The following is a 26220-nucleotide window of genomic DNA, read 5'->3' as shown; positions in this document are numbered from 1 at the left end:
ATGTATTTGAGATTAAGACAAATGCTTTTAAACAAATGACCGGTTAGCCAGGAGTATTTAGTTAAGTAAAAACTCAAGTAAAAGAATTTGTTTCTACCGATAATTTATTTTTATAACCTTCTTCATTCCTACCGACATTTGCTTCAAAAAAGTTAATTTTGACTTGACAGCTATGCTAGATCTTTTTTTTTTTTTTTTTACTTTTCTTCCATGCACTTCTAGATTCGCGCTAGACTTTTTATCATTTCTTATCTTTTTGATCAATTGAACGAATGTAAAAATCAGATCATATTATATTTCATCAAATGTTACATTTTCTTTCAATACTAATACTCTAGTATGTTAGGCATTTACTTTGCAAAGGGAATTATAATAATTCATAGCCACAATCTATAATCTGTTATCTGTTAAAGATACCCATGGAGTTTTAACTTTTAAAGATCCAGTCTAATCTCAGTTACAACAAAAAAACAGGGATGAATTTAGTTCAAGGATCATTCTCTTTCTCAACACTAAATGTGAAACACATGTCACCTTATAACAATTATTTTGTCTGAAGGAGCAAAGGTTTGTAGAGCTCATCAATTAGCCTAAAGGATGTAATTAGAATTGGTAGTTAGTTCGTACGTTACTTTCCCCATGAGATCCGAACGTTACGAAATTTATCAAAGCAGAAATTGCAATTATAATAATTTTTTTCTATCAGCTTCTTCGGCCCTCACAAGCTTGGCTGTGAGGTAATAAGCAAATTAAGAATTTATAGAGACTAAACCGACTAACTACTCATTCAACTACCTAGTTGTAGGTCAATAAAATCCAAGAAAAATGAGAGCAGCTTGTCTATTTAGGCTAAATATCGTTGTAAAAAATTTTTTTTTGATCGATTATTCGATGCAAAAATATACAGAATGTAACATCAGATGATATTTTTCTTTTTATTTCTAACGAATTTAGATTAGGTCGAACTAGCTAAAGTCAATTCTTGGCCTAGAATCTAAACGAATTTACCATATTCCCCGATTGGTTCAATTGAATTCCGGTTATATAAATTTGACAACAAATATTTTTAACCACTAAAATTTTGAAACGAAGAGACATTTATTAAAAAAGGTCAAGATTTTAAGGATAGTCAAGTCTAACAAGTTCAAACAAGTATATGATTCAATATCCTTAAAACATTATGTCATAATTATCCCCTAAACACTCCTGTCTCTCCTTTTGTCTACCATAGCCTATAATTAAATCAAGATCAAAATTAACCTTTTGATCCCTTAATTAGCGTTGTCTGCTTAAGTATACCCACGAGATTACCAAATCAGTACTTAATATAAAAAAAATACTTTGATCGTACCTAATTAAGTAACTATTAAAGTATTTATTAAACTTTTTTGTCATTTCTATTTTTAGTTTTTTATTTTGCGCTCTGTTTGTTATTGATTTCGTAATTTGATTCGGATTTAGGTTTTTTTACTTACATGATTTATGCTTAATTTGAATTTTTACAACGTGGTGCTCGACCCACGTTTGACGTTATGAAAAATCCAACGCGTTCCTCTGCTCCAGGATGAGCGAAAAGTATAAACATGCTCCCCCTTTTTGGGATTAAAACTTTCCTTCTTCATCATAGGTCTAAATCAAAGTCTATTTAATAAAAGGAGTAATATGGGTTTATCTCTTAAAGCCTAAATCATTTGAAGGAGTGGTTTTTTTATTTAGTTTATTTTTATGAGCCATGATTTTTTGATATTCAAAAATCAAGGATCATATGGTTTTGATCGATAGGAATTTTTGAATATAACACTACGTTGATTTAACAAATCAAGAGAGATTACAGACTATCTTTTATTTATTACCGATAATTCTTTGAATTTATAATGATAATTCGAAATCTAGATGTGCGAGAATTAATTGAAGGGATAGGGTTGATTCATATTTCTCTTTGAGACATATTTACAATTTGATTTTTGTTTTGAAAGACGACTCAGTTTTGTTGAAACAAATCAATGAAGTTACCAAATTAAGTAAAGTAAACACATTTCTGATCAACCTTAGATTAATAAGAATCATTAAGAATATACTAGAACGTATTACGATTCAGACCAAAACTACAAAAATAATATTTGAAAAAACGTTTTTTGTATGTTTCAATTTTCACATCACTAGTCAACAACGACATAAAAAATAAAATGAAAAAAGCGTATACGAAGATACTAATTTAATTTACTCCAGATTTGAAATTTATGAAACGTTTTTTATGTATAAAAATTTTTCAAATTTTGGAGTAAACAAGGTATTGCTTAATATGGATAGGTAAGTTTGAAAAATTTTTCAATCAATTGTTATCAACTCTAGTTACAAAGATATGTAAGGAGATTAGTGCATTGAACTTCATGCTTGTTGTAAGACTAGAACATACTACTATAAAACAAAATTTATGAACTAGACTCATCCTTCCTTTTTTTTTCTTACAAATGATTTGTATCCACATTTTTCTACACTAAGTTACTCATGTTAAGGTGAGGTAATATACATAAATCTTTAATAGGAAAGAATATGGAAAGAAAGGGTATATTTTTTTTTCTCATACTTGTTTAAAGTTGATAATTTTTAGATTTGCTTGCTACACACAAAATAGTGAAAACTTTTTTCATTTACGTATTTTACGGATTAAAAATTGACCTCGTTTCAGATTTTTTATTTGTTTGTTTTAATAAGTCTACTGTACGACATTTGTAAAATCAAGACTTTTTTATCATCTACACTAAACACTTTTGGTTATGTAATGGCTATGGAAAGCTGTCAATTAAGTCATTGGTCAATCATAATACATCTACAAATCATATTGATTTATTATAAAAGTGACTAATGTATTTAAAACATCTTACTAATGACTAATGTATAAATATGTAAATATGGATATATGGGAAATATTTTATTTGTGTGTATTAAAAAATGAGTAATAAAAAAATAGTGGTGTCATGGATTGTGTACGACATAAGACTCATTTACTCAGTTAAGGAAATCCACAACTATAGTAAACAACACAAAGACATTTTTTGTAAATTGTGTTTTGTGTAATATGTGTGCTGTGTATGTATACTATTTTATTTTGTGTGTATATTAGCCATAGTTTAAATAGTCATACATTTTTTTATTTATTTAGACTCATACTTAAGAAATTAAATAATAAGAATATATATAAACTTATAACTCTCCTCTTTATATTTCATAAAATTTTTCACTTTATTTTACAACAACCAAACAAACTTATAAATTTACTACATTTATTAATTCAATTTAATAGATAAATAACAGAACAGAATCAAACAGTCTCAACTACTACTATCACTAAGAACTACTCTTTAGTACTTCCAAATTAATTTTTTTCGCATAGAAAGACACGTTTTTTAATTAAACACGTTTATTTCAAATACACACTAATAGCATTTTTTTACAACCAACTACAATTTCATATACATTTTACATTTACAATCACTCATATACATACAAAGACTAAATAATCATGTCAGATTTTGCATTTAATAATTATTGTATCCAATGTGATCAATTATGTCCAACAAATTCAGTATATTGTTCAGAAACTTGTAAAAATCAAGAAATACAATCGTCAATATTAGAATTAAAAAAACAAAAAGAATCAATAAGTTATAATCACAACCATAGTAGCACATCAACATCAGAATCATCAACAAACAGTTCAACAGAATTAGTATCACCTTTATTAACACCAGCTTTATATTTACAACAACAACAACAACTATATAATAATTCACAATTATCTATCTCATCTCCTTTGCTATTATCCCAATCAAATGAAGATGAAGACTTTTCATCATCAAATGATTTAAATTATTTTGATTTAAATTATTCAATAAATTCAAATATAAATTATACAACAAATAATGATCAAACTTCAAATAAAAATTCAAATGAAGAATTAATTAATTCTACTTCTCATAATTATAGAAAATGGTTAACTGCTTTATGATTTCATAAAGTTTTAATCATTTCAGTTTTCTCAGTTTGATTTTTTTCATTTAGGTTTTAGTTTTATTTTAATTTTAAGGTTTTTTTAATAGGGTTTAACGAATTGGGTTTATAAAAATATCACACATTACATTACAATAACAAACAAACAAACAAACAAACGAATATCAACAAGTCATTACAACAAAGAAAGAGCTCAATGAGTCTCTTTAATTATGATACAATCAATTTTTTTTTTTAATTTTTTTTGAACAGGAAGATGAAGAAGAACAAGAATAAAGATAAGTAAATAACTACTTTAGTTATTTTATTACTGCTACTGAATTTTTTTTTTTAATTATATAGGTTTATATTACATATTTTATAAATATATTAACTATAATTATTTTTAAATTATTGAATTGTAGAATCTTGAAATGTACTCTTTATCTAAATAAGTAATTCATATGAAGTTGTTACCAAATGAATGAAATATCGTAACAAGTCTTATAACGAGAATATCTAATCCAATCCGATTGCGCAAATGATCTAATACTAATTAAACAGAGCAGAGCAGAAAGCAAAGCAATTGACTTATAAGAAACTCTCTCCAAAAAGTATAATAAAGTCAATTTAGACAGATAGATCGAAACAAGAAAAAATGAATTTTTTATTTTTATTTGATAAAACAAGACCAAAACCGTGATGCGGAGTTAGATATTGATGCTTCAAGTAAATCATTCAAAAAAAACTCTTTACCAAATCACATCATTAGTTGTTGTACAATATAGTACAATGCAAACGTAGTGATACCAAAGGAAGCAAAATGTTGAAAAACCACAATGGCAATTGAGGAAAAAAATCCTCATGTCATCTCTCTTTATTGGCGTGTTTCATCATTTATTACCCACATGGCTTTTTATTTTTTTGGTTGCAAAAAAGCAGCAAAAAAAAATTTTTTTTTTTTTATTAATCGCGTCATTTGAAACAAGAAAAATTTTTTATGTCGGTGATTAATGTGCGATAATTTAAACTCTAGAATGATTTTTATAAACATTATTAACGCTCTGCTCAAAGTCAACGTGCTGTTTGGGGATTGGGTGCTTTGTTGATTGAAAGTCGAGAGTCTTGTTATTCTTTTAAGTCATTGCTTTACAACTTGTCTGATGGAATTGAATACCAAAATCAAGAAGTGTGGATAAGTTGACCTTTATTCAGAAATGAAATAAGAAAGAGATATCCAGATCCGTAAAACCAAAACTCGGAAGTCCTTAATATTATCCACAAATTTCAAACTTTCCCCAAATTCGATCCGGAACCTAAAATACATAAAAATTTTTTTGATCTAAAAATTAGTCTAGTTCTTTGTTTATTTTTTCTTCTATGTAACAATACTTAAACTTTTACAGTGACGTATATGCAATCGTAATGAAATCCGAAGTAATTGTCATAAATTTTACTATATTGGGACCAATTTAACAAGCTACTTGCAAATATAATCATTTATCAACGCGTTTAGACTAATGTGCGTTTCGACTAAATGTGTCATTTTTAGAGCTGGGGTATAACTATATTGATGTCATCTTACTAAATTAAACATGCAGATGACCATGTAAAAATGTCTTATTTTTGAATGAAGTCAATATTGTCGTTCGTTTTAATTTTCATATGAGAGTATTGTAAGAGAATCGTACTAAACTAGTCAATACGAGATTATTTACGATTATTGTATTTAATTGAATTTTAACTTTACACCCCAATTAAAGACTCATTTGTTGATTTGTTTTTCTTCTTGACCCTAATGAGCATGCTCTTGTTTAGAATTCAAATTTGAGAAACTTTTTATACAATTGATGATTTTTTCAAAAAAGTAAAACACTCATTACAGTTGAATTAAATTTTTTGAATTATGGATGAATTTTATCAGGATGAATGAAGTTGTTGACTTCTATAGGGTTAAAAAACTAAACTATTCAAGTACTCTGTCACGAGGACTATTATTATTTGAGCCGATTTTTTCATATATTAGTTCAGTTTTCATAACAGTGATTTGCTGTAGATTTCCAACACAATAAATAATAATAATACATTCTTCACTTTATCTCCTTCAATCCATTCAAAATATGTTTGTGTTCGCATCTTGTGTTAACGCCAAGTTTGTTCTCGAGACAAATTGAGCTAGTAAATATGAATTTATCTTAAATTTGAGTGGAAAGATGTATACATCAAGCACTTAAACTTTTTGATTCAATTTCAATGAAAGTGAACATATATATATATGTATATATATATATAGATTCCCTCCCATAAATATTTTTTGAAAACTTATCATATATCTTGTAAATTCAATATACCGACATCAAGTGTGTTTTTATGTAAAAGTAATTTTATGGCAAAAGAACTTTCCAATCATAATCAAAACATCAAGATGTCGTTGATATACCAAAATACTTGTTTGAGTTTGAAATTTTAAAAATAAAAGTCACCATTCATCGTATGAAATTATTAAGTTCAAATGGAACAAAATTCACCATATACCTTGTTATATTCATTTTGATTGAATGATTGTATGAATTAAATCTCGATTGGACTAAAGCAACACGAAATGATATAACTAGATTAGTAAGAATTAACATCTATATCAACTCATATTATTTTAGTTCATTCAAGTTTATGCCATTGATATTCTACTTGAGATTTGTTAAGAACCAATTTATTAGGCTACTTGTGTTTGTTATTATTGTTATATTACTTGAATTTTGTTAGATTTCATAGTCAAAAAATCATAACAACTTTTTTTCTGTAGGATGATCAAATCGAGTAATTCAGTTTTAAAGGTTGATTTTGTCTCGTATTCATTGTTGGTCTCTTTCTCATTGATGGATATTATGGATCACATATCAAGCGTTCCTTAAAATCTCAGTTATTAATTTTGTTGCGAGAGAATTTGGTAGCTACAAAATTTTTTAATCTTGTACAAAACTAAGTCGAAAATTTTCAAATTATCAAGTCTAAAGTTACAACCATCTTTGACACATCAAAAATCAATCCATACCAAAGCATATAACACCACAACACACATATGCTTCCATCATTAGTAAGGACAGGTGGGTATGTCTGGAAATTCACTCCACATATCACATCAACCCAAAGAGCAAACCTTAAAAAAAGAATGTTACAAGTTGATGAAAATATAGAACAAATATATCAAGGATTAAAAAAATCTTCAAATATAGAAACTCAAGATGAACATAAAAACAAGAAGAATCTTAAAACAGGATTTGATAAAATAGATTATTTAAAATTTGAATTTCCTAAATTTAATCAAATGTCAAGTAGAGATAAATATACTACTTTTAGTAGACATTCAAGAGATTATAGAAAACCTATTCATAGAGTACCTAAATGGACTAAACTTTCCTTTAGAGAAGATCCAAAACATTTTTAAAGAAACCTACCTGGGTTAGTGATGAGATGGGTTCTGTATATATACTATAATGTTAATGAAATGATGAAATATTAATTTTTTTTTTAATCTATTTTATCCCATATAAAATTCGATATAAATTCTTCTGTATATCTTGCTTCTAAAGGTAATGCAGTAACATTATCATCTTTCCCCTTAATTATCATTATATCTTCAGGTTCATCTAAAAATTCTTCATTTTCTATCGGACTATCAACAGTAGATTTTTTTGAACTTTCTAAATTTATACCTAAATTTTTATATAAATTAATTAATAAAATAGTTAAATCTTGTTCTAATAATTCATTTGAATTTAAATTTAAATTTTTTTCAAATTCATTTATTGAATTTTCAATTTTATTATTTATTTTATTTATTTCATTTTTAAATTTAATTTCATTTGAATTTAAATTATTTATTGATGATGTTAAATCTTGTAATTCTTTTATTAATTTTATTTTATAATTTTCCATTTCTATTGATTTTGATTTAATTAATTGAAATATATTTTCTGAATTATTTATTTGAGGTTGTTGTTGTTGTTGTTGTGAGTTAGAAATTGATGATGTATATGTTTGAATTAATTCATAATTTATATCATTTACTTTATTTAACATTTGTAATGAGTTTTGTTTTAATTCTATTTCTCTTTTTAAATTGACTATTGTCTCATTGGTCTTAGCTATTTCATTTGAATTTGAAATATTTTGATTATTAATAATTGATTGAATTTGTTCAATAGCTAAGAATTCATGACTTGAACTAAATTGATTTATTAGCTCTTGTAACATGTTTGCTGGATCATCATCATTTGTATTAGACGGTATATCCCCCTGATCATTCTGTAGTAGCGTAGTCATTTTCTTATTATGGGAGTGTTTAAAAAGATGATTTAATAGACGTGATAATAATTTGTTTACAATTTCGTAAAATTTAAAACACAAAACAAATCCCATAATAAATTCTCATTCAAAAAATTATCACCAGTTTTAAAACCTTTGTCACCAACCACCACCAAATAAAACAAACTCATGATAAAAAAATGAGTTACAACAAGAATGATAAAAAGGGATTTTCAGATGTAGAACTACCAACAAATCCAAACCTACCAGCATGGATAATAACACCAAAAGAAGAAAAAGCAATATTTGAAAGATGGAGAAAAAAAGCATTTGCACAATGTGACGACCTAATCAAGAAATATATAGCATGTTCAAATTACTACAAGAATCCCATAGAAGCAGTTGAAAAATGTAATGAAATTAATCAATTAAGTTTAAAATGTGTTGAAAAATATCAAAAACAAGAATATTTAGATATTGAAAGAGATATTTTTATAAAAGAAAAAATTTTGAAAAAAAAAATATATAAAGCTAAATTAAAAGAGTTAGAGGATGAGAAATTAAGAAATGAGATATGAAGTGGGTATAGGTTAAGTTGGTTTGGGTTGGTATATATATTGGAAGTCATGTAAATAATACAAAATAAAGTGAATAAAATTTTTCCTTAGGGTCCGCTAATGTATCTCACTTGAAGCTCTTCCTATCTCAACACTATTGACAAACTCATCAACCTTCAAAAAGCAGATATCTTTTCGGAAATCAGAAACACGTCAAATTTCTAGATGAATTACTTAATCCTTTTATATTCTATCTAATCTCCATTTGTATTACCTTGTACTAAAGCATCTTCTTCTTCAAATACTTTCCTACTAGCCATAAATATACTAGCATGAATTTTTCCTAACATTTCAATATTTTTATATTGATCACATGAAGTTGTTAATAAATCATTAAAATCTGATAAATTAGCTTGTAATTGAGCAATTTGTGAATTTAAATGAGATAATTGTCTATTTGTTATAGCTGATGTTGAAGTTGTTGTTGATGATGAGTGTGAGTGTGGGTGATTTGTGCTTGTTCTACGTGGCGATGAATCTCTACGAGATGATGCCATTTGATTTCATTAAGTTGTTTAGTCTCTAGTTTGTTTATGTTTCATAGTAATAGATGTATGATAATATTTTATTTTAATTTTGTGAGACATTCATGATAAAGAGAGAGAGAGATTAAAATTTTTATTAAGGAGATACATTCTTACAACCAACTTCAAATTAACAAAGTAGAATAATCAAGATAAAAGCAACCCAACTTTTACATAGTACATCCGATGAATAAAGAGTATTTATCAAGTCAAATATAATCCGTGAACTAAAACTCTTCTTGGTCAAAAAAGAACGAAGTAGAAAAAACACTCAATTTCATATATTTTCATTCCCCAGATTATTCCGTTTAATCAGAATTTTCAATAAATTTACCTATTCAGCACAACTTCATACTAAGTGTTATTAAATGGACCCGAAAATTATCATATAACAATCAGTTTAAAAAATGAATAATAGCAGTACGAATCAACAAAAATTCACGGTGCAGGCAAAAGCGGAATCGACAAATGATTCAAATTTACAAACATCACCAACCAAATCACAACCTCAGATATCGGCTTCGATGCCGACTACTACATCCAATAAAGCACCAAATTTTAAACCAAATGGGATACATCCTTCAACGGTTCCGTCAAATCCACAACCAAATCCATCAAATAATTTACAACCTAAAACCGTGAATTCTTCCCCAAAACCAATTCAATTTTCAACTAAACCTAATCCTACAACCCCCAACACTCAAACAAAATTGAATCCCAAACTTCAACCGCAAAAACAACCTATACGGCAACCTCAAGCTATAGCTCCAAAATATACTAAAATTCAACCAGCAATAGCCCCCAAACCAGTTCCAATTATGCCATCAACAAGTAAATTTAATCCCATACCAAATGGTAAAATTTTATTATCCATGAAATCTTCTTTCACAAAAGATACAAGTGGAGGATTAAATACTTCAAAAAGATGGATTTTACCTCCAAGACCAAGACCAGGTAGAAAACCAACTGGTAATGAATGTACTGAAAAAATTACAAAGACTCCCACTACTACTGTTATAAATAAAAGGAAACCAAAATTAAAAACAGATGTTGTGGAACCACCGATGTATCAACAACAACAAAAAATTGTAAATCAACCTTTACCAGTTAATAAGTCAATACCTATCAATCAGAATGTGTCCAATGTGAAAGTGAACCATCAAATTAAATCAGTCAATCAAACTCCCATTAAACAAGAAGAACGGTCAAATACTACACCAGAAAAGTCTATAACTACAGGTGCTATACAAGCCACTGCGAATGTTGAAAAACAAACAATACCTTCATCTGGAACGATGTCAAAACAAACCGTCAAGGAGAATACGAACAAGGATACTAATTTACTACAGCAAAAACAACAACCACAAAAGTTAATCCCAACTCCCAATATAACATCAGCAACAAGTACAACGACAAATAATTCAGTGGTCACTACTCCAATTTCAAATAAACAAACTCCACCTCCACCAACCATCAAATCAAATGATCCAAATGTTCATATGATGGAATTAAAAATGTCATATTTATCAAAATTAAAAGAACAAGAAATTATAAGAAATTATATAGAAGTATTAAAAAATCAAATAAAAGAATTAAGTTTTGTTCAAAATGGAGTTATAACATTTGATGCATTGAAGAATAATGTTAAAATGAATTATACCACTACTAATAATCAATCAAAAAGACTTTTAAGTAATACAAAATCTGATCAATTGGAATCAATAAATAATTTAAATGATTTAAATAAATTTTTAAATTATTTAAGTAAATCTTCAGATATTATAAAAAGTGTTCAAAAACAATCTTCAAATATGTCTACTTCAGATTCATTAAATTATCAAATTGATAATTATGTTGAATTAAGAAATAAATTCAAATTATTAAATACTTCTAATAATCATACTACCAATCCAACCAAAAAATCAGTTGAAAGAAATGATGGAACTATAACTCCAAAAACTATTGGTCCGATTAAATCATCTTTCACTCCAGATTTATTAAGACCTCTAAAGGCATCAAATTTATTTAATGATCCAAATTTAGAATTAATGGATATTGAATTACAAACTGAAACAATTGAAGAATCACCATCAACAAATTCAAAACAATCACAGGAAGACTTAAGCCTGATAAATCTTAATACTGAATCCGGAAAATCCAAAAATGATTTAAATGATATTGATTTTTTTGTTGATGAACATGATTTTTTAAATAAATTAGTTTTAGAAGATAATAAAATAAAAGAAGAAATAGAATTAGGAAAAGTTGAAATTTATAATAAAAATGAAGATAATGAAAATACTGGTAATAATCAATTTAATGAAGAATTAAGAAATAATGATAATGATTTACTTTACAAAAAAAAATTAAAATTTAATTGCGGATTTTGTACTAATGATACTCCTTGTTTATGTTTTGATTCAGATATTGAAATTAGTGGATTACGATAAGAATAAAAAATATATAAAAATGTTAATGAAAGTTTAAAATTTATGATTATATTGGTTAGAAATTTTGTAAATGTAAGTTATTCTCTGAAATTCTACTTTCGTTACTAGGGTTTAGACGTACTCAATCAAGGCTAAGCTTTTAGAGAATGGAGATCAGATATAGTTAGTCAAAGTCTGTCATACTCAAGACGATGGTGATAACATCTGAACGTTTCAAGACCAATGCCTCAAGAATCCATTAAACTTGAATCTTCTGAGATATTAAAAATTGCAGTTCTCATTAAATATTAGTCTAGTGTGAGACTGAAAATCCTATATACCCTATACTCTATTGTATTAATGGTAGGTACGGATGTTTAAACAAATTTGATATGCTACTTGTTTCTGAGGTTCGGATGTTTCAGATTTTTTGATATGCTACTTGTCTCATAGGTCCGTACCGCAGATAATTATTTAGTGATAATTATTCTTGACCACTTGAGTGAATCTTTCTACAAGCTAGTCTAACAAATGTCAACCATTCACATATAAAATGTTCTTCATTACTCTCTTAAACTCTATACACAATTATCTACTTTTCTTAAAAAAATGTTAAATAAGTTCCTAATAAAGCAGTAGTAGCTAAAACAATATATCCAGTTCTATAAACTCCCTTTAAAGTTAATTCTTTACCAAAATCCCAAATCAAATGTCTTATACCATTAGCACCATGATAAACAAATGGAAAAACACCTATAGCTTTTAAACCATATTGTACTGCAACTGGTAAACTTGAAAAAGCAGAAACTAAAGTATTTGTATCAAAAGGAATATTTAATAAAGAAGTAGCAGCAAAAGTACAAGTTAATCCATAAAAAGCACCAGCTAATATAATACCAGTAATTCTATGGAAACTTGACATAACCCAAGTTAATTGAGGTTGATAAATATCTAAATGTGGTGATACTGGTCTATTTTTTCTTTGTGCTACTAATACTTCTTGTTCTTCATTATGAGAAGTTGGAACAGTTGGAATAGATGATGAAAATCTTTTTAATAATATTGATGTAGTTGATTTTGATAATAATGATATTTGATTTGATTTTATTATCGATGTTGATCTATTTATTGATGAAAGATTTCTTGATAATAAATTAATAGATTGTTTATTTAATAAACCTATACGTGAAATCATCTTGAATGGAGTTATTGAATAGGTTATTTGTTTGAGTTATGGTTGGTGTGATGATGGATGATGATAAGATTATGAATTATGATTCTATCTATGCTTGTAAAAAAAAAAACTATTATTTCCCGGGGAAAGGTAATACAAAAAATTAAACCAATTAAATAATTTTAATTTTTAATAGAACAGTAAATGGTAGCAGCAATATGTCTAAAATAAAATTGCGACAATAATATTTTTCAGTCATTTTTATTGGTAGCATCAAAAACTATAATTTCTTTTCAACTTATAAAAGTCTAGCCATTTTATTTTATTAAGCTTTAACTTAATCTCTATACTTTATTCATACATGGTTTTACTGATATATACCATAAGTTAATAGTTAATAATATATCATATGTTTCAATTTGACTTTAATTGCATAATTCATATTTCCATGTATAGATAAGATCGGAAATATACCTGATAAGATAATAATCAATCACATGATCAACTAATATTCTATTTGGCTATACAACTTATTTCTTTTATCTCTCTTTGTAACATTAAATCGTTAGCTTCTGTTTTAATTTTGTACTACTCTCTTAGATTATTATTATTTCTATTTCTACTTGATACAACACAACACTTTTATTAAATATAATATTCATACACTTCATTAATCATCATCATCTTATAACATCCTTTACCATTATATATCCTCACCATTACAAAGAAAGGATCATATAATGATACAGACATCTACATCTGTACAACATCAACACCATAATCCTTTAAATAATACTAATCAAGATGAAGAATATACAAAATTAAATAATGATGACACTATTAAAAATAATAATAATCAAATTAAGATGAAACCTCAAGAACATCCACATAATAAACAGAGCATGGAGATAACCAAACCATCAAATGATGAAAGTAATACCAAAAATAATACCAAATTTACTTTGAATCCTTCACCAGAAGTACAAAAGATTCAACCTTCAATATCACAACCATCCAATCAAATTAAACAAGATCAAGATACTAATGGGAGTAATAATAACGATAATAACAATATTCCAGATAATGAAAACCAGAATGGCTCGCAACAACAAGAACAACAACAAGAACAACCACAACAGCAACAACAGCAACTACCTTCACCTACTTCATCACATCATAGTCATGATAGTAAAAATTCAAATAATCCAAAGGATGAAGATCAACAAACTGGTTCATTTAATAACAAGACATCAGATATATCCTTCACAAAAAAAGATTTAAGTAAATCAAGAACTCAATCATTTCAATCAGTTTTATCAATAGCATCATTAAAATCATTTAAACAACAACATATGTTAACTACAACTAATCAAGCAGCAAATCCTAATTTAAATAGAAATAATAGTTCAAATAATAATCCTCAATTATTAAGAACAAATTCTGCAATGAATAATTTAAAAAATTTTCAATCTTTTATACAAGCTCCAGTATTATCAAGTATAAATAATCAAAAACTGTTTGAAGATTTACAAATTGGTGAACAATTACCATTTAATGATAAACCTGAGACAAAAAAGAAAAGAAGAAATACAAATAAAACTTCAAGTACAACAACAAGCACAGAAGATGATAATGAAACCTCAGATAATGAAGAAACTTTACAACAACAAAAAAATTTAACATTAAATGCATTAAAAAAATTAAGTTTATCACCAAGACCAATAACAAATCCAGATGATTTAATAATATCACAAGTTGAAGAATCAAATGCAGCAAGAAGAAAATCTAAAACTCAAGAACCTTATCAACCTGCAGAAGTTGATTTATCATCATTTGCAAGTTTAACAAGACAACCTAAAGTTACACCAAAAATTCAATCATCACCAATTCATTCAAATTCAAATCCAACAACCAACCTAATAGATTCTTCTTCTTCTTCACATATAAATAAAAAACATTCATTACCAAGATTACCAGAAGGAGAATTAGTTGAATCTACTACTACTACCAATACCACTAATCCTACATCATCATCTCAAAATATAAATCAATATCATCAAGATTTAAAACAATCACAATTAGAATCTTTTAATCGTCAACAAGAAATAAAACCACAAAGAGATCATTTTAAACAACCTTTTCAATCTATGAATATGAATAATTTATCATATACTTCTCAAGCAAGACATCCAGTTGTACCTCCACAAGATATAAATACTAAAAGAAAACCTTCAAATCCTGGGTTACAAAATCAAGGGATTATGAATAATCAACTACAACAACAACAACTACAACATCCATCTGCATCGGCCAATCAACAACAACAGCAACCTATACAACAACAACATCCTTCACATCAGCAACATTCCAATGAGAAACAAAGAACAAATAAACAATTACAACAAATTAAAGGACTTAGAAATCCAATGTATGTTCCAGCAGTATTGAGAATGACACAAAGTGGAGGTTATTATCTATCAAATAGATCAGGTTCAAATTCACCAGATATTTTATCATCATCTCCAAATCATCAACACAATCATCGTAATCAATCTCAATCTCCTGATAATTATGAAACTCATTTACAAGCATTTGGACAAGGGAAAAGGGATTCATCAACAGCTTCAATCAAATCAACTGATTCAACATTATCCCTCGATTCAAATAATTCACCAAAATATACATCATCATTAAATAAATTAATTTATTCAAAAAATCATGATATATCAAAAGCTCCACCAACAAGAAAACATTGGATAAAAGATGATACTGTATTTAAATGTAGTATACCAACATGTACAAAAATTTTTAATTTTTTTGAAAGAAGACATCATTGTAGAAAATGTGGTGGAATATTTTGTAAAGAACATACTTCACATTTATTATATATTAATCATATGGCTCAATTTACTACTGGTGGTAGAGGTACTTTATCGAAAGTTTGTGATAATTGTATTTCTGAATATAATGAATTTATACAAAGAGAATTTGGAGTTTCAATTAATCCAAAATCACCATCTTCATCATTGGATTTAAAAAATCATATAATAAATCCTACTATACCTTCTAATTTACAACCACAACAAAGTAAACAAAATCAAATACGACAACTGTTTAAAGATTTAGATAAATCAAATCAACAAAAATTAAATAATATGAAATCAAATAATATAAATCAAAATGGTAATAATAATAGAAATGGTAATAGTAATAGGAGTGAACAATTAGTTGGAAGTGTTCCAGCAAATTGGAGTTGGAGTTCATTTTAATAATAGTAATTTATAGATTGACTTAAAAGTAATAATAATAATAGCATAATTAATAATATATTACGTAATGATTCGCATGTCTTAAATTTCTTTCTATGACGCATTTTTTCACGACAACTTTCCAAGTAAAGAAAACACGGTTTTTAATTTTTCAGTTTCTACTAATATGTCAAGACTACCTTATTCAATTCGACCAAACAACATATCATGATACAACATAAACCTCAATTGAAAGTATTGGGAATAGATGTTCAACTAATAAGGTCATTATTAAAAGTTATAATTCTTATATCAATAGCAGGAGCAGCAATATCATCAAGATTATTTTCAGTTATAAGATTTGAATCAATAATTCATGAATTTGATCCATGGTTTAATTTTAGAGCAACAAAATATTTGGTACTGCATTCATTTTATGAATTTTTAAATTGGTTTGATGATAGAACTTGGTATCCTTTGGGAAGAGTTACTGGTGGTACATTATATCCTGGATTAATGGTTACTTCTGGAGCAATATGGCATATTTTAAAAGATTGGTTTAAATTACCTATTGATATTAGAAATATTTGTGTTATGTTAGCTCCTGTATTTAGTGGATTAACAGCTATTGCAACATATTTTTTAACAAAAGAAATGAAAGATTCAAATGCTGGTTTATTATCTGCTATATTTATGGGTATAGCTCCTGGTTATATATCAAGATCTGTTGCTGGTTCATATGATAATGAAGCTATAGCAATTACATTATTAATGGCAACTTTTTATTTTTGGATCAAATCTATGAAATTGGGATCAATATTTTATGCTACTTTAACTGCTATTTTCTATTTTTATATGGTTAGTGCATGGGGTGGTTATGTATTTATAACAAATTTAATTCCATTACATGTATTTGTTTTATTGATAATGGGAAGATATAATCCAAGATTATATTCTGCTTATACTACATGGTATGCATTAGGTACATTAGCAAGTATGCAAATTCCATTTGTTGGTTTTTTACCAATAAGATCAAATGATCATATGGCTGCTTTAGGAGTATTTGGATTATTACAATTAATTGCATTTGGTGATTATGTTAAATCAAAGATCCCTTCAAAACAATTTAAATCATTTTTAATTGTTTCATTAGCTTTAACATTTATTTTGGGAGTTGGAGCATTATTTGGTTTAACTGCATTAGGTTGGATTGCTCCATGGACTGGTAGATTTTATTCATTATGGGATACAAATTATGCTAAAATTCATATACCAATTATTGCATCAGTTTCAGAACATCAACCAACTGCATGGCCTGCTTTCTTTTTTGATACATCAATGTTAATTTGGTTATTTCCTGCAGGAATATATTTATGTTTTCAAGAATTAAAAGATGAACATGTATTTGTTATAATTTATAGTGTTTTATGTTCATATTTTGCTGGTGTTATGGTTCGTTTAATGTTAACTTTAACTCCTGTTATATGTATTGCTGGTGCAATTGCATTATCTAAATTATTTGATGTTTATTTAAATGTTGTGGATGTATTCACTACAACCACCACCACCAGCAAACAAGAAAAATATAAAAAATTACCAATTGCTACATTAATTTCAAAATTAATTATATTATTATCATTTACATTTTATTTATTTTATTTTGTTTTACATTGTACTTGGGTAACATCAAATGCTTATTCATCACCATCAGTTGTATTAGCTTCAAAAAATCCAGATGGTTCTCAACATTTAATTGATGATTATAGAGAAGCTTATTATTGGTTAAGAATGAATACTCCAGAAGATTCTAAAATTATGGCTTGGTGGGATTATGGTTATCAAATTGGTGGAATGGCTGATAGAACAACTTTAGTTGATAATAATACTTGGAATAATACTCATATTGCAACTGTTGGTAAAGCAATGTCATCCAGGGAAGAAGTATCTTATGAAATTTTAAAACAACATGATGTTGATTATGTTTTAGTTATATTTGGAGGATTATTAGGTTATTCAGGTGATGATATAAATAAATTTTTATGGATGGTTAGAATAGCTGAAGGTATTTGGCCAGATGAAATAAAAGAAAGAGATTTTTTTACAGAAAGAGGAGAATATAAAGTTGATAAAGATGCTTCCCAGGCAATGAAAAATTCATTAATGTATAAAATGTGCTATTATAGATTTGCTGAATTATTTGGTGGTAGAGATGGTGTAGATAGAGTTAGAAATCAACAAATTCCAAGTGGGGAATCTCCAAAGCTAAATGTTATTGATGAAGTTTTCACTTCAGAAAATTGGATTGTTAGAATTTATAAAGTTAAAGATTTAGATAATCTTAATAGAAATTTAATTCAAACTACAAAAGCTGGAACTAAAAAGAAATCAAGAGCTATTAAAAGACCTACCTTGGAATTAAGGGAATAATGTGTATATTAAGTATAGAAGTAATAAAAAAGCAACGCATATAAAAGTCTTTGTTTGTCTTATGCAAGACAATTAGAGTTATTTGTCTGTGGTATGCAACATTAAAGCGTTCTTTGTAATTACCTAGGCTGAAGTCCTTTAAGATTCAGATTTTGCAACTAGTGAAAATAGCTACCAATTTCCATCATCAATTATTCTCGTGATACAAATTTTTCAAAATTAAATTTTCAATCTCAAACATCACTTCTTCTTCAATCAACCAAAAGATTATATAGATCACATATAATAAACATTCAAATCACCCAAAGCATCCGAACTCGTAGACTATAAAACATACTCTACATTGGCAATCTTAGCATAGTTTCATTATTTACCAAAATTAAATAAATCAATGTTTATAATGATGGAATTTTATTTGCCATAAATTAAGTCTTAAAGTTTATACTAAATAAATATCTTAGTGCATTTTCGTTTGTAATAGATGTCAATAGAGTTTATTATTTATTTAGGAAACTTACATTTCGTCTTCTTAGTGCTGTTATTTAGTGGCATTTGTAAGCCTTGCGTGGTTATAAATTTTTTTAACTAGATATAGGTCGGTGATAAAATTTAACCGTGTACTACATTCTATTTTTTCTTCGACTGTTTTTATTTCCATTTTCTGAATCAAATATGGAAACTTTGATTTAAACTTTCTTTTCCAACCAACTCCGAACCATCACTCACAACGAAGCCCAATAACAACCATGAAGTTTTCAAACATAGCATTTATCAGTGCTCTACTTCTATCGCAAACAAATGCTTTAACATTAGAATTACCAACTCAAACTATAGAACCATCAATCACTCAAACTTCTATAATATCAAATCCTACAGATTCATCATCATCATCAGCAGAATCAAAACATCAATTTCAAAAACGTATAAAAGAAATCAAAATAAATAAAGATTATGCAAGAGCTCAAGCTATGAAAACTGCTTCTTCTTCATCTATTCCACCACCTGCAAATTGGGTAAGAACAGTTGATGGTGTAAAAGAAATTGTACGACCTACAGTTATAGGAGGAGTTACAATAAGTGCAAAACCACCAAAAGAAACAGATCCTTTAGCTGATTGGGTATCATTAAATAAAGAAGGTTGGCCAAAAACTATACATCCTGAAATTAAAAATGGTAGAACTAAAAATGGTAGACCAAATTATAGTACATATTTTCAATCTGCTACAACAATAACATATAATAAAGAACAATTAAAAGCTCATAATATGGCAGATGATGAAATTCATGAAGAAGTTATATATATTGAAGAATCAGATTTAGAAAATCATTTATTAAATCCAATTATACGTTGTACTCCTGATAGATATAAAAAAAAGGGTATAGGAAAAGATTCTTCAACTGAACCATTTTGTACTCCAGAAGATGATGTTAGAGTTGAAATGGATAAAACTTCTTTTGTTACTTGGTATTCGAGATATTTTAGTCCTGAAGTTGAAAAAGTAAGAATTCATTTATATAATATTAAAGAATCTGCTCATCAAAAAGGATGGAAGAAAAGGGAATTATCAGTTGAAGATGATGAAGATGAACAAGACATAGATTATACTCCATTTGATAAAAGATCAAAAGTTTTAGAGCATGGAGGTAAAGTTCAAAATTCATTTTATGTATCAGATTGGATTATTAATGAAGATGGATTTTGGCCATTAACAGTTACAGAAGAATGGATTGGTAAAGATATATTTGAAAAAAAAGTTTTGATATCATTACAACCAGATAATATACCAGATGATGAATTTAATCCATTAACTGATTCAATAGTTGTTGAATTTTGGAAACGTTCAAAAGTAAGTAAAGGAGAATTTGCAGATTTAAAAAGAGTAGAAGAAAAATATAGACAAAAATATTTAGGAGAAGCTGATGAAATTGAAGAAGGTATTGATTATGAAAAATATATGGTTATGATGACTTTACCAACTTGTGTTGTTATCGCAGCTTTTGGTATGTGGTTATTTGTAAAAATAAATTCTTTTGATTTAAGTCATTTAAAAAAGAAAAAATTTGCAAGAAATAAAACAACTCATAGAAGAATTCCTTTTATTTCAAAAAAAAATAAAGATAGTTTACCATTAAATAATCTTGATTTAGGAGGACCAAAAAATGATTAATGAAATTTTGTATGTAGAGTATAATTGTTTGTTTGAACTTTTAATTAATATCATGTAAAAAAGAAGTAAGTGTAGACATTCTACACTGTGAACTATCATGTATAAAGAAGTGGCTGTAGACTTTTAATAGTGTTGTGCTTTATACGCGTGTTCTTTAGCTTGTTATAAAATTTTGATGATAACTACTAAATTATATTTTTTTTTGTTTAACTCACAGTTTAAAAAATATCAAAATTGAGGTTACAATTTCTAATCAATCCAAAGAACTCATTGAATCAACAAACATAACATTACCCATCACCTAACCAACAACCAACCAATCGTCTTTTGCAAATGATTGAAATCCTACAATTTCTATCAAACAAAACGTCACAAGGTTGGATATTAACATTTTTTTCATCAATTATTTGTATATCAGGAACATTAATTATATATTTTGATGATTTATATTATTTATTATTTCCAAGACTGATTACATCAAGATATCGTTTCAAATTAAAAGAGAATTATCTGTTTTTGAATGGATCATTAGCTTTAAGTTCTGGATGTTTAATTATAACTTCATTATATCGATTATTACCTGAAGCTCATAAATATTTATTAAAACTGCAACAAGATGAAAATGAAACTAAAGATGTGTTAAGTAAAAGACAGATACAATTTAATTTAATGATTAGTTATTTTGGTGGGATTTTAATATGTTTATTTTTTAATTTTGCATTACATTTATTAACTAGTGAAAGTGTTGTTCATTGTAATCATGGAAGTAATGTAAAAGGAGAGGATGAAGAAGCTATAAATCATCATTATGATGGACATCATCACTCATATGATAATAGTAAAACTAATCATTATCATCAACATTCACATTCACATTCAAATAATCATGAAACAGACACTCCAGTAAAACCATCAAGAGTAGATGATCCACATTCATCAGAAATACAAGAATATTTCCCACATCAAAACCCACCACATCAACATAATCATTCAGTTCATATGGAAGTAAGAGATGATGAAAATACACCATTAATTAGAAAGACATTAAAACCAAGAAAATCATTAATACAAATGTTTTTATCTCATTCAAATGATGAAGAAACTGCAGGAGAATGTAAAGGTTATTCATCAGCTGAATTATGTACTTATAAGAATCATGAACATTCAAATGGAAGTCAAGATAAATTACATTTTTGTGAAATTCCTCAATTAACTAACAATCAAAATGATGATGGTTCAACAGAAGTTGAAGAAGATGAAAATCATCATCATCATCATGACCATAATCATGAACATCATCAACAACATCAACATGAACAAATTTTTCATTCTAATCAATCACATCATTCTCATGAAATTGATCATCATCATCATGTAAATTCACCATTATCAAGATTATTATTAATTGGTATACAAACAACATTAGCAATAACATTACATAAATTACCAGAAGGGTTTATAACTTATATAACATCAGAAACAAACCCCAAATTAGGTATATCAATTTTTATAAGTTTAATATTACATAATTTTACAGAAGGATTTTCAATGTGTTTACCATTATATTATTCAATGTCACAATCATCAAATTTTCCCAAATTAAAAGCAGTGATGATAAGTTCATTATTAGGAGGATTATCACAACCTTTAGGTGCCGTATTAGGATTTTTATTTTTAAAATTTAATTCAAAAAATTATAATTTAACAAATTTAAATTTTATATTTGGTATTACAATGAGTATAACAAGTGGATTTTTAACTGTTATTGCTTTATCTATGTATGGATCAGCAGTATCATTTGGTGGAGATATGAATTTTGTAATGATTTGGTGTATTGTTGGTATTATAATAATTGGAATTTCAACAATTTTTTCAACTACTTGAGAGACTAAAGTATAGCATTTGTTCTTTTTATTTATTTATAATATAGATCTTTAACGTAATCGGCTATTGCCCATGAAGCAGTTAATCCTGGACTTTCAATCCCCAAGAGATTAATAAAACCTGGTAAATTTTCTTCTTCTTTTATTATAAAATCAGCAAATTGTTTTTTATTTTCTTCAGGTGATAATATTTTTGGACGTATACCTGAATAAGAAGGATGTAAAGAGTTTTGAGTTATAGCAGGGAAATATTTTTTAACAGCTTCATAAGCCAGTTTTAAATTTTGAGGATTTGGAGTATAATCTATATCATCAGCTCTGGTGACATTTAACCATTCTAAATCTGGTCCAAATCTTAATTGTCCTCCTAAATCAAATGTTAAATGAGTTCCTAAAGATGCAGCATTTGGATTAGGACATGGATATATTAATTTATTTGTTATTTTACCCAATGGAATTTCAGGTGTAAAACTAAAATAATTTCCCTTTGCAAAATAATAGTCGTATTGTTTTTCTTTAGGTAGTATCATATTTGCAATTTCTGCTGCATATAATCCTGCTGAATTTATAATATTATCAGTTGTCATTTCCATAATTTCACCATCTGATTCAATCATTACTGAATAATTTAAATTCCCCTTATTATATGATATATCTTTAACTTTACTACTTAATCCTAAAGTACCTCCATTATTTTCAAATCTTCCTTCATGAAATAATACATAATCATGAGCTGAAATAATACCAGTTGTTGGACTTTCCAATATTGCTTTATTTGCTTTAATTAATGGATGTATACTTTTGGCTCTTTTCGTACTAATAAATTCAACAGGTACTTCCAATTCATCAGCATTTTTTTGCAAATTATTTAAATATTCTTCCTCAATTTCATCTTGAGCAACAATCCATTTCCCACACTTTTGTAAATCAATTTGAAATTTCCCCTTGTTCCAAGCATCATAAATTTTATTTTTTCCCTTTATACAAAGTTTAGCTTTTAAACTATTTGGAGGATAATATAAACCAGCATGAATAACTTCAGAATTTCTAGAAGTTGTTTCTTCACCTAATTTATGATTTTTTTCAACTAATAGTACATTATTTCCTTTCACGTTTTGTAATTCTGATGCTGTTGATATACCTACTATTCCTCCTCCTATTACTATATGTGAAAAATCAGAATGACATGTTATGGAATGATGTAAAAATCTTTTGTTAATTCTACTGAACATGGAAAAGAGTGTAAATTTTCAAAAAATTCATATCATAGATTATAAAAATTGATAAGACCGATATTACTTTAGTTCTACTAACCCCAGAGATCGACTAAATGGAAATCCAATATTGTGTAATTTTTAAGAGTCCAAAACAGAATACGAGCACAAGAATAAGACGAAACTCTTAGGATAGAGACTTTGCTAGTTCAGAATCATCGCAAATCTTGAGCTCGATAAACCATGCGGAAATTAGGGTGATAAATTTGTAGTCTTTTTCAAAAAGGCTTTACTTGAAAATTATGGACCGAAGAAATGTGCGAAAAGTAAAGTCTTTCGACCTAATTTTGGCTCTAGCTATTAGTCTAATTCAACGAAAAGCGCAGTTTATTTGTTCGTCTTAATTTTCTCGATCTAGATTTTATTTTTTGATCAAGAGATTAGATTTTGTGAGATCTCCTGATTTTTGTAATTATAAGAGTTTGGATCATCTCTTCAACCATATCTTCATTTGAATCGAGAGGTATGATCGAAGTTTCAAGTTCGACTTTAATAATTTAATGAAAATCCTTTCTATTGTTCTCGAAGTAAGTACCGTTTATTTCATTCTTTCTTTATTTAACATCGTAAATCGTAAAATTATATTTTCATTTAGTTTTGAAACTAAATTTTCCATTTTTAGTCGAAAAAAAATTATTAAGAGATAAAAAGATAATAGTATCACAATACAATTAACACTACACTATCAGCCGTATAGAGTTCAATTCTTAACCAACAACAATACATACAACTCATAACTGAAAGATGAGATCTATCAAATCAGTAGTTGTAGGAGATGGAGGAGTTGGTAAAACTTGTTTATTAATATCATATACAACAAATACTTTTCCAAATGATTATATTCCAACAGTATTTGATAATTATTCAGCATCAGTATTAATAGATGGAGAACCTATAAAATTAGGATTATGGGATACAGCAGGACAAAGTGAATATGATAGATTAAGACCTTTAAGTTATCCACAAACTGAAATATTTTTATGTTGTTTTTCTGTTATAAGTCCTGATTCATTTGATGATATAAAATTAAAATGGATTCCTGAAATAATGCATCATTGCTCAAAAGACATATTAATATTATTAATTGGTACAAAAATAGATTTAAGAGATGATTATCATATTTTAGATGATTTAAATTCTAAAAAGATGAAACCAATAAGTTATGATCAAGGTGTAAAATTAGCAAAAGATATTGGTGCAATAAAATATATGGAATGTTCTGCAGCCACTCAAGTTGGTGTAAAAGAAATATTTGATTATGCAATAAGAGCAGTATTAGATCCACCTACTTTAAATAATAAAGAATATACAGAAAAATCAACAAGCAATACCATATCCAACAATAACAACAATTCTTCTTCATTCAATAAACATTCAAATGATCAATCAAGTTCAAATCTAAATAAAAAGAGGAAAATAAAAAAAGCTAAGAAATGTACAATTTTATAGATCCTTTAAAAATAGACATTAATTAATTCATTCATTCATTTCCAAAACTTTACAACTACTGTATCAATGCTGCTCTCGAAGGATGTATACCACCAAGATCTTTCGAAGTAGGTTTCCCCTTTTTTTTCTTCTTTTCTTCATCAATCCTCTTCTTCTGTTTTTCTTCTTGTTTTTCATTTTTTTCTTTTAATTTTAATTTTCTAGTTTCAGAATTTCCACCACCTCCAACAGTTAATTCAACATTAATTTTTCTATTTCTAATTTCTGAATGATTTAATCTTAAAGCTAATTCCATCTTTCTTTGAATTTCACTAGTATCATTATCAAATTCTAAAAATGCTATTCCCTTTTCAGATCTAATTCTTATTCTATTGGGTGAACTATTTTGAAAATGTGCTATTAATTCTTGTTGATTTATATCATATGGTAAATTTCCTACAAATAGTATGAATCGAGGACCTTTTCCTTCGTTTGTTCCTTTACCCTTTTTACCTCTTCTTGTTTTCCTTTTCTTTTTTGGTTGTTCTTCATTATCTTGTGGTTGTACCTCATTATCTTGATTTTCTTCTTCTTCTAGTTTTCTCTTCTTACTTTCTTTCTTCTCTATCTTTTCTGCTTCTCTTTCTTCCTTTGGTTTTCGAAATTGTTGAGCTTTCTTCTCCTTTTTAGATAATTTTTTAGAATCTGACATTTATTAAGGTGTTTTGAGATGAGATGTGGTTTATATTGATC

The 26220-nt window shown here is 27.3% G+C and overlaps 12 protein-coding genes across 12 annotated transcripts; 7 read left to right on the top strand and 5 right to left on the bottom strand. All coding sequences in view use genetic code 12, as the record gives it.

The window, feature by feature from the left end:
• Positions 1–3523: 3523 nt before the first annotated feature.
• Positions 3524–4009, top strand: KGF55_003103 (uncharacterized protein; the record flags this gene model as incomplete). The annotated part of the gene is made up of 1 exon (XM_051757861.1): positions 3524–4009. One exon carries the CDS (start codon positions 3524–3526, stop codon positions 4007–4009), a length of 486 nt encoding a protein of 161 aa, XP_051614544.1.
• A 3060-nt stretch (positions 4010–7069) lies between these two features.
• Positions 7070–7435, top strand: KGF55_003102 (mitochondrial 54S ribosomal protein mL60; the record flags this gene model as incomplete). The annotated part of the gene is made up of 1 exon (XM_051757860.1): positions 7070–7435. One exon carries the CDS (start codon positions 7070–7072, stop codon positions 7433–7435), a length of 366 nt encoding a protein of 121 aa, XP_051614543.1.
• Positions 7436–7518: 83 nt separating this feature from the next.
• Positions 7519–8313, bottom strand: KGF55_003101 (kinetochore-associated Ndc80 complex subunit; the record flags this gene model as incomplete). Its single annotated transcript, XM_051757859.1, has 1 exon — positions 7519–8313. One exon carries the CDS (start codon positions 8311–8313, stop codon positions 7519–7521), a length of 795 nt encoding a protein of 264 aa, XP_051614542.1.
• A 793-nt stretch (positions 8314–9106) lies between these two features.
• HSK3 (Hsk3p) lies at positions 9107–9409 on the bottom strand (the record flags this gene model as incomplete). Its single annotated transcript, XM_051757858.1, has 1 exon — positions 9107–9409. One exon carries the CDS (start codon positions 9407–9409, stop codon positions 9107–9109), a length of 303 nt encoding a protein of 100 aa, XP_051614541.1.
• Positions 9410–9843: 434 nt separating this feature from the next.
• Positions 9844–11886, top strand: HAP42 (Hap42p; the record flags this gene model as incomplete). The annotated part of the gene is made up of 1 exon (XM_051757857.1): positions 9844–11886. The coding sequence occupies one exon, from the start codon at positions 9844–9846 to the stop codon at positions 11884–11886; it is 2043 nt and encodes a 680-aa protein (XP_051614540.1).
• A 580-nt stretch (positions 11887–12466) lies between these two features.
• KGF55_003098 (succinate dehydrogenase cytochrome b subunit SDH3) lies at positions 12467–13060 on the bottom strand (the record flags this gene model as incomplete). Its single annotated transcript, XM_051757856.1, has 1 exon — positions 12467–13060. The coding sequence occupies one exon, from the start codon at positions 13058–13060 to the stop codon at positions 12467–12469; it is 594 nt and encodes a 197-aa protein (XP_051614539.1).
• A 719-nt stretch (positions 13061–13779) lies between these two features.
• On the top strand, positions 13780–16308 carry KGF55_003097 (uncharacterized protein; the record flags this gene model as incomplete). The annotated part of the gene is made up of 1 exon (XM_051757855.1): positions 13780–16308. The coding sequence occupies one exon, from the start codon at positions 13780–13782 to the stop codon at positions 16306–16308; it is 2529 nt and encodes an 842-aa protein (XP_051614538.1).
• Positions 16309–16515: 207 nt separating this feature from the next.
• Positions 16516–18714, top strand: STT3 (dolichyl-diphosphooligosaccharide--protein glycosyltransferase subunit; the record flags this gene model as incomplete). The annotated part of the gene is made up of 1 exon (XM_051757852.1): positions 16516–18714. The coding sequence occupies one exon, from the start codon at positions 16516–16518 to the stop codon at positions 18712–18714; it is 2199 nt and encodes a 732-aa protein (XP_051614537.1).
• Positions 18715–19460: 746 nt separating this feature from the next.
• KGF55_003095 (uncharacterized protein) lies at positions 19461–22766 on the top strand (the record flags this gene model as incomplete). The annotated part of the gene is made up of 2 exons (XM_051757851.1): positions 19461–20715; positions 21301–22766. 2 exons carry the CDS (start codon positions 19461–19463, stop codon positions 22764–22766), a joined length of 2721 nt encoding a protein of 906 aa, XP_051614536.1.
• A 31-nt stretch (positions 22767–22797) lies between these two features.
• Positions 22798–23997, bottom strand: KGF55_003094 (uncharacterized protein; the record flags this gene model as incomplete). Its single annotated transcript, XM_051757850.1, has 1 exon — positions 22798–23997. The coding sequence occupies one exon, from the start codon at positions 23995–23997 to the stop codon at positions 22798–22800; it is 1200 nt and encodes a 399-aa protein (XP_051614535.1).
• A 786-nt stretch (positions 23998–24783) lies between these two features.
• RAC1 (Rho family GTPase) lies at positions 24784–25488 on the top strand (the record flags this gene model as incomplete). The annotated part of the gene is made up of 1 exon (XM_051757849.1): positions 24784–25488. One exon carries the CDS (start codon positions 24784–24786, stop codon positions 25486–25488), a length of 705 nt encoding a protein of 234 aa, XP_051614534.1.
• Positions 25489–25543: 55 nt separating this feature from the next.
• NOP6 (Nop6p) lies at positions 25544–26179 on the bottom strand (the record flags this gene model as incomplete). The annotated part of the gene is made up of 1 exon (XM_051757848.1): positions 25544–26179. The coding sequence occupies one exon, from the start codon at positions 26177–26179 to the stop codon at positions 25544–25546; it is 636 nt and encodes a 211-aa protein (XP_051614533.1).
• Positions 26180–26220: the final 41 nt, after the last annotated feature.

This window comes from Candida pseudojiufengensis, assembly GCF_024610245.1.
Source record: "Candida pseudojiufengensis strain CBS 10847 chromosome Unknown scaffold4, whole genome shotgun sequence".
In the NCBI taxonomy this organism is placed as follows: domain Eukaryota; kingdom Fungi; phylum Ascomycota; class Pichiomycetes; order Serinales; family Debaryomycetaceae; genus Lodderomyces; species Lodderomyces pseudojiufengensis.
Note: the sequence above shows the minus strand (reverse complement) of the source record. Positions and strands in the feature narration are given on the sequence as shown.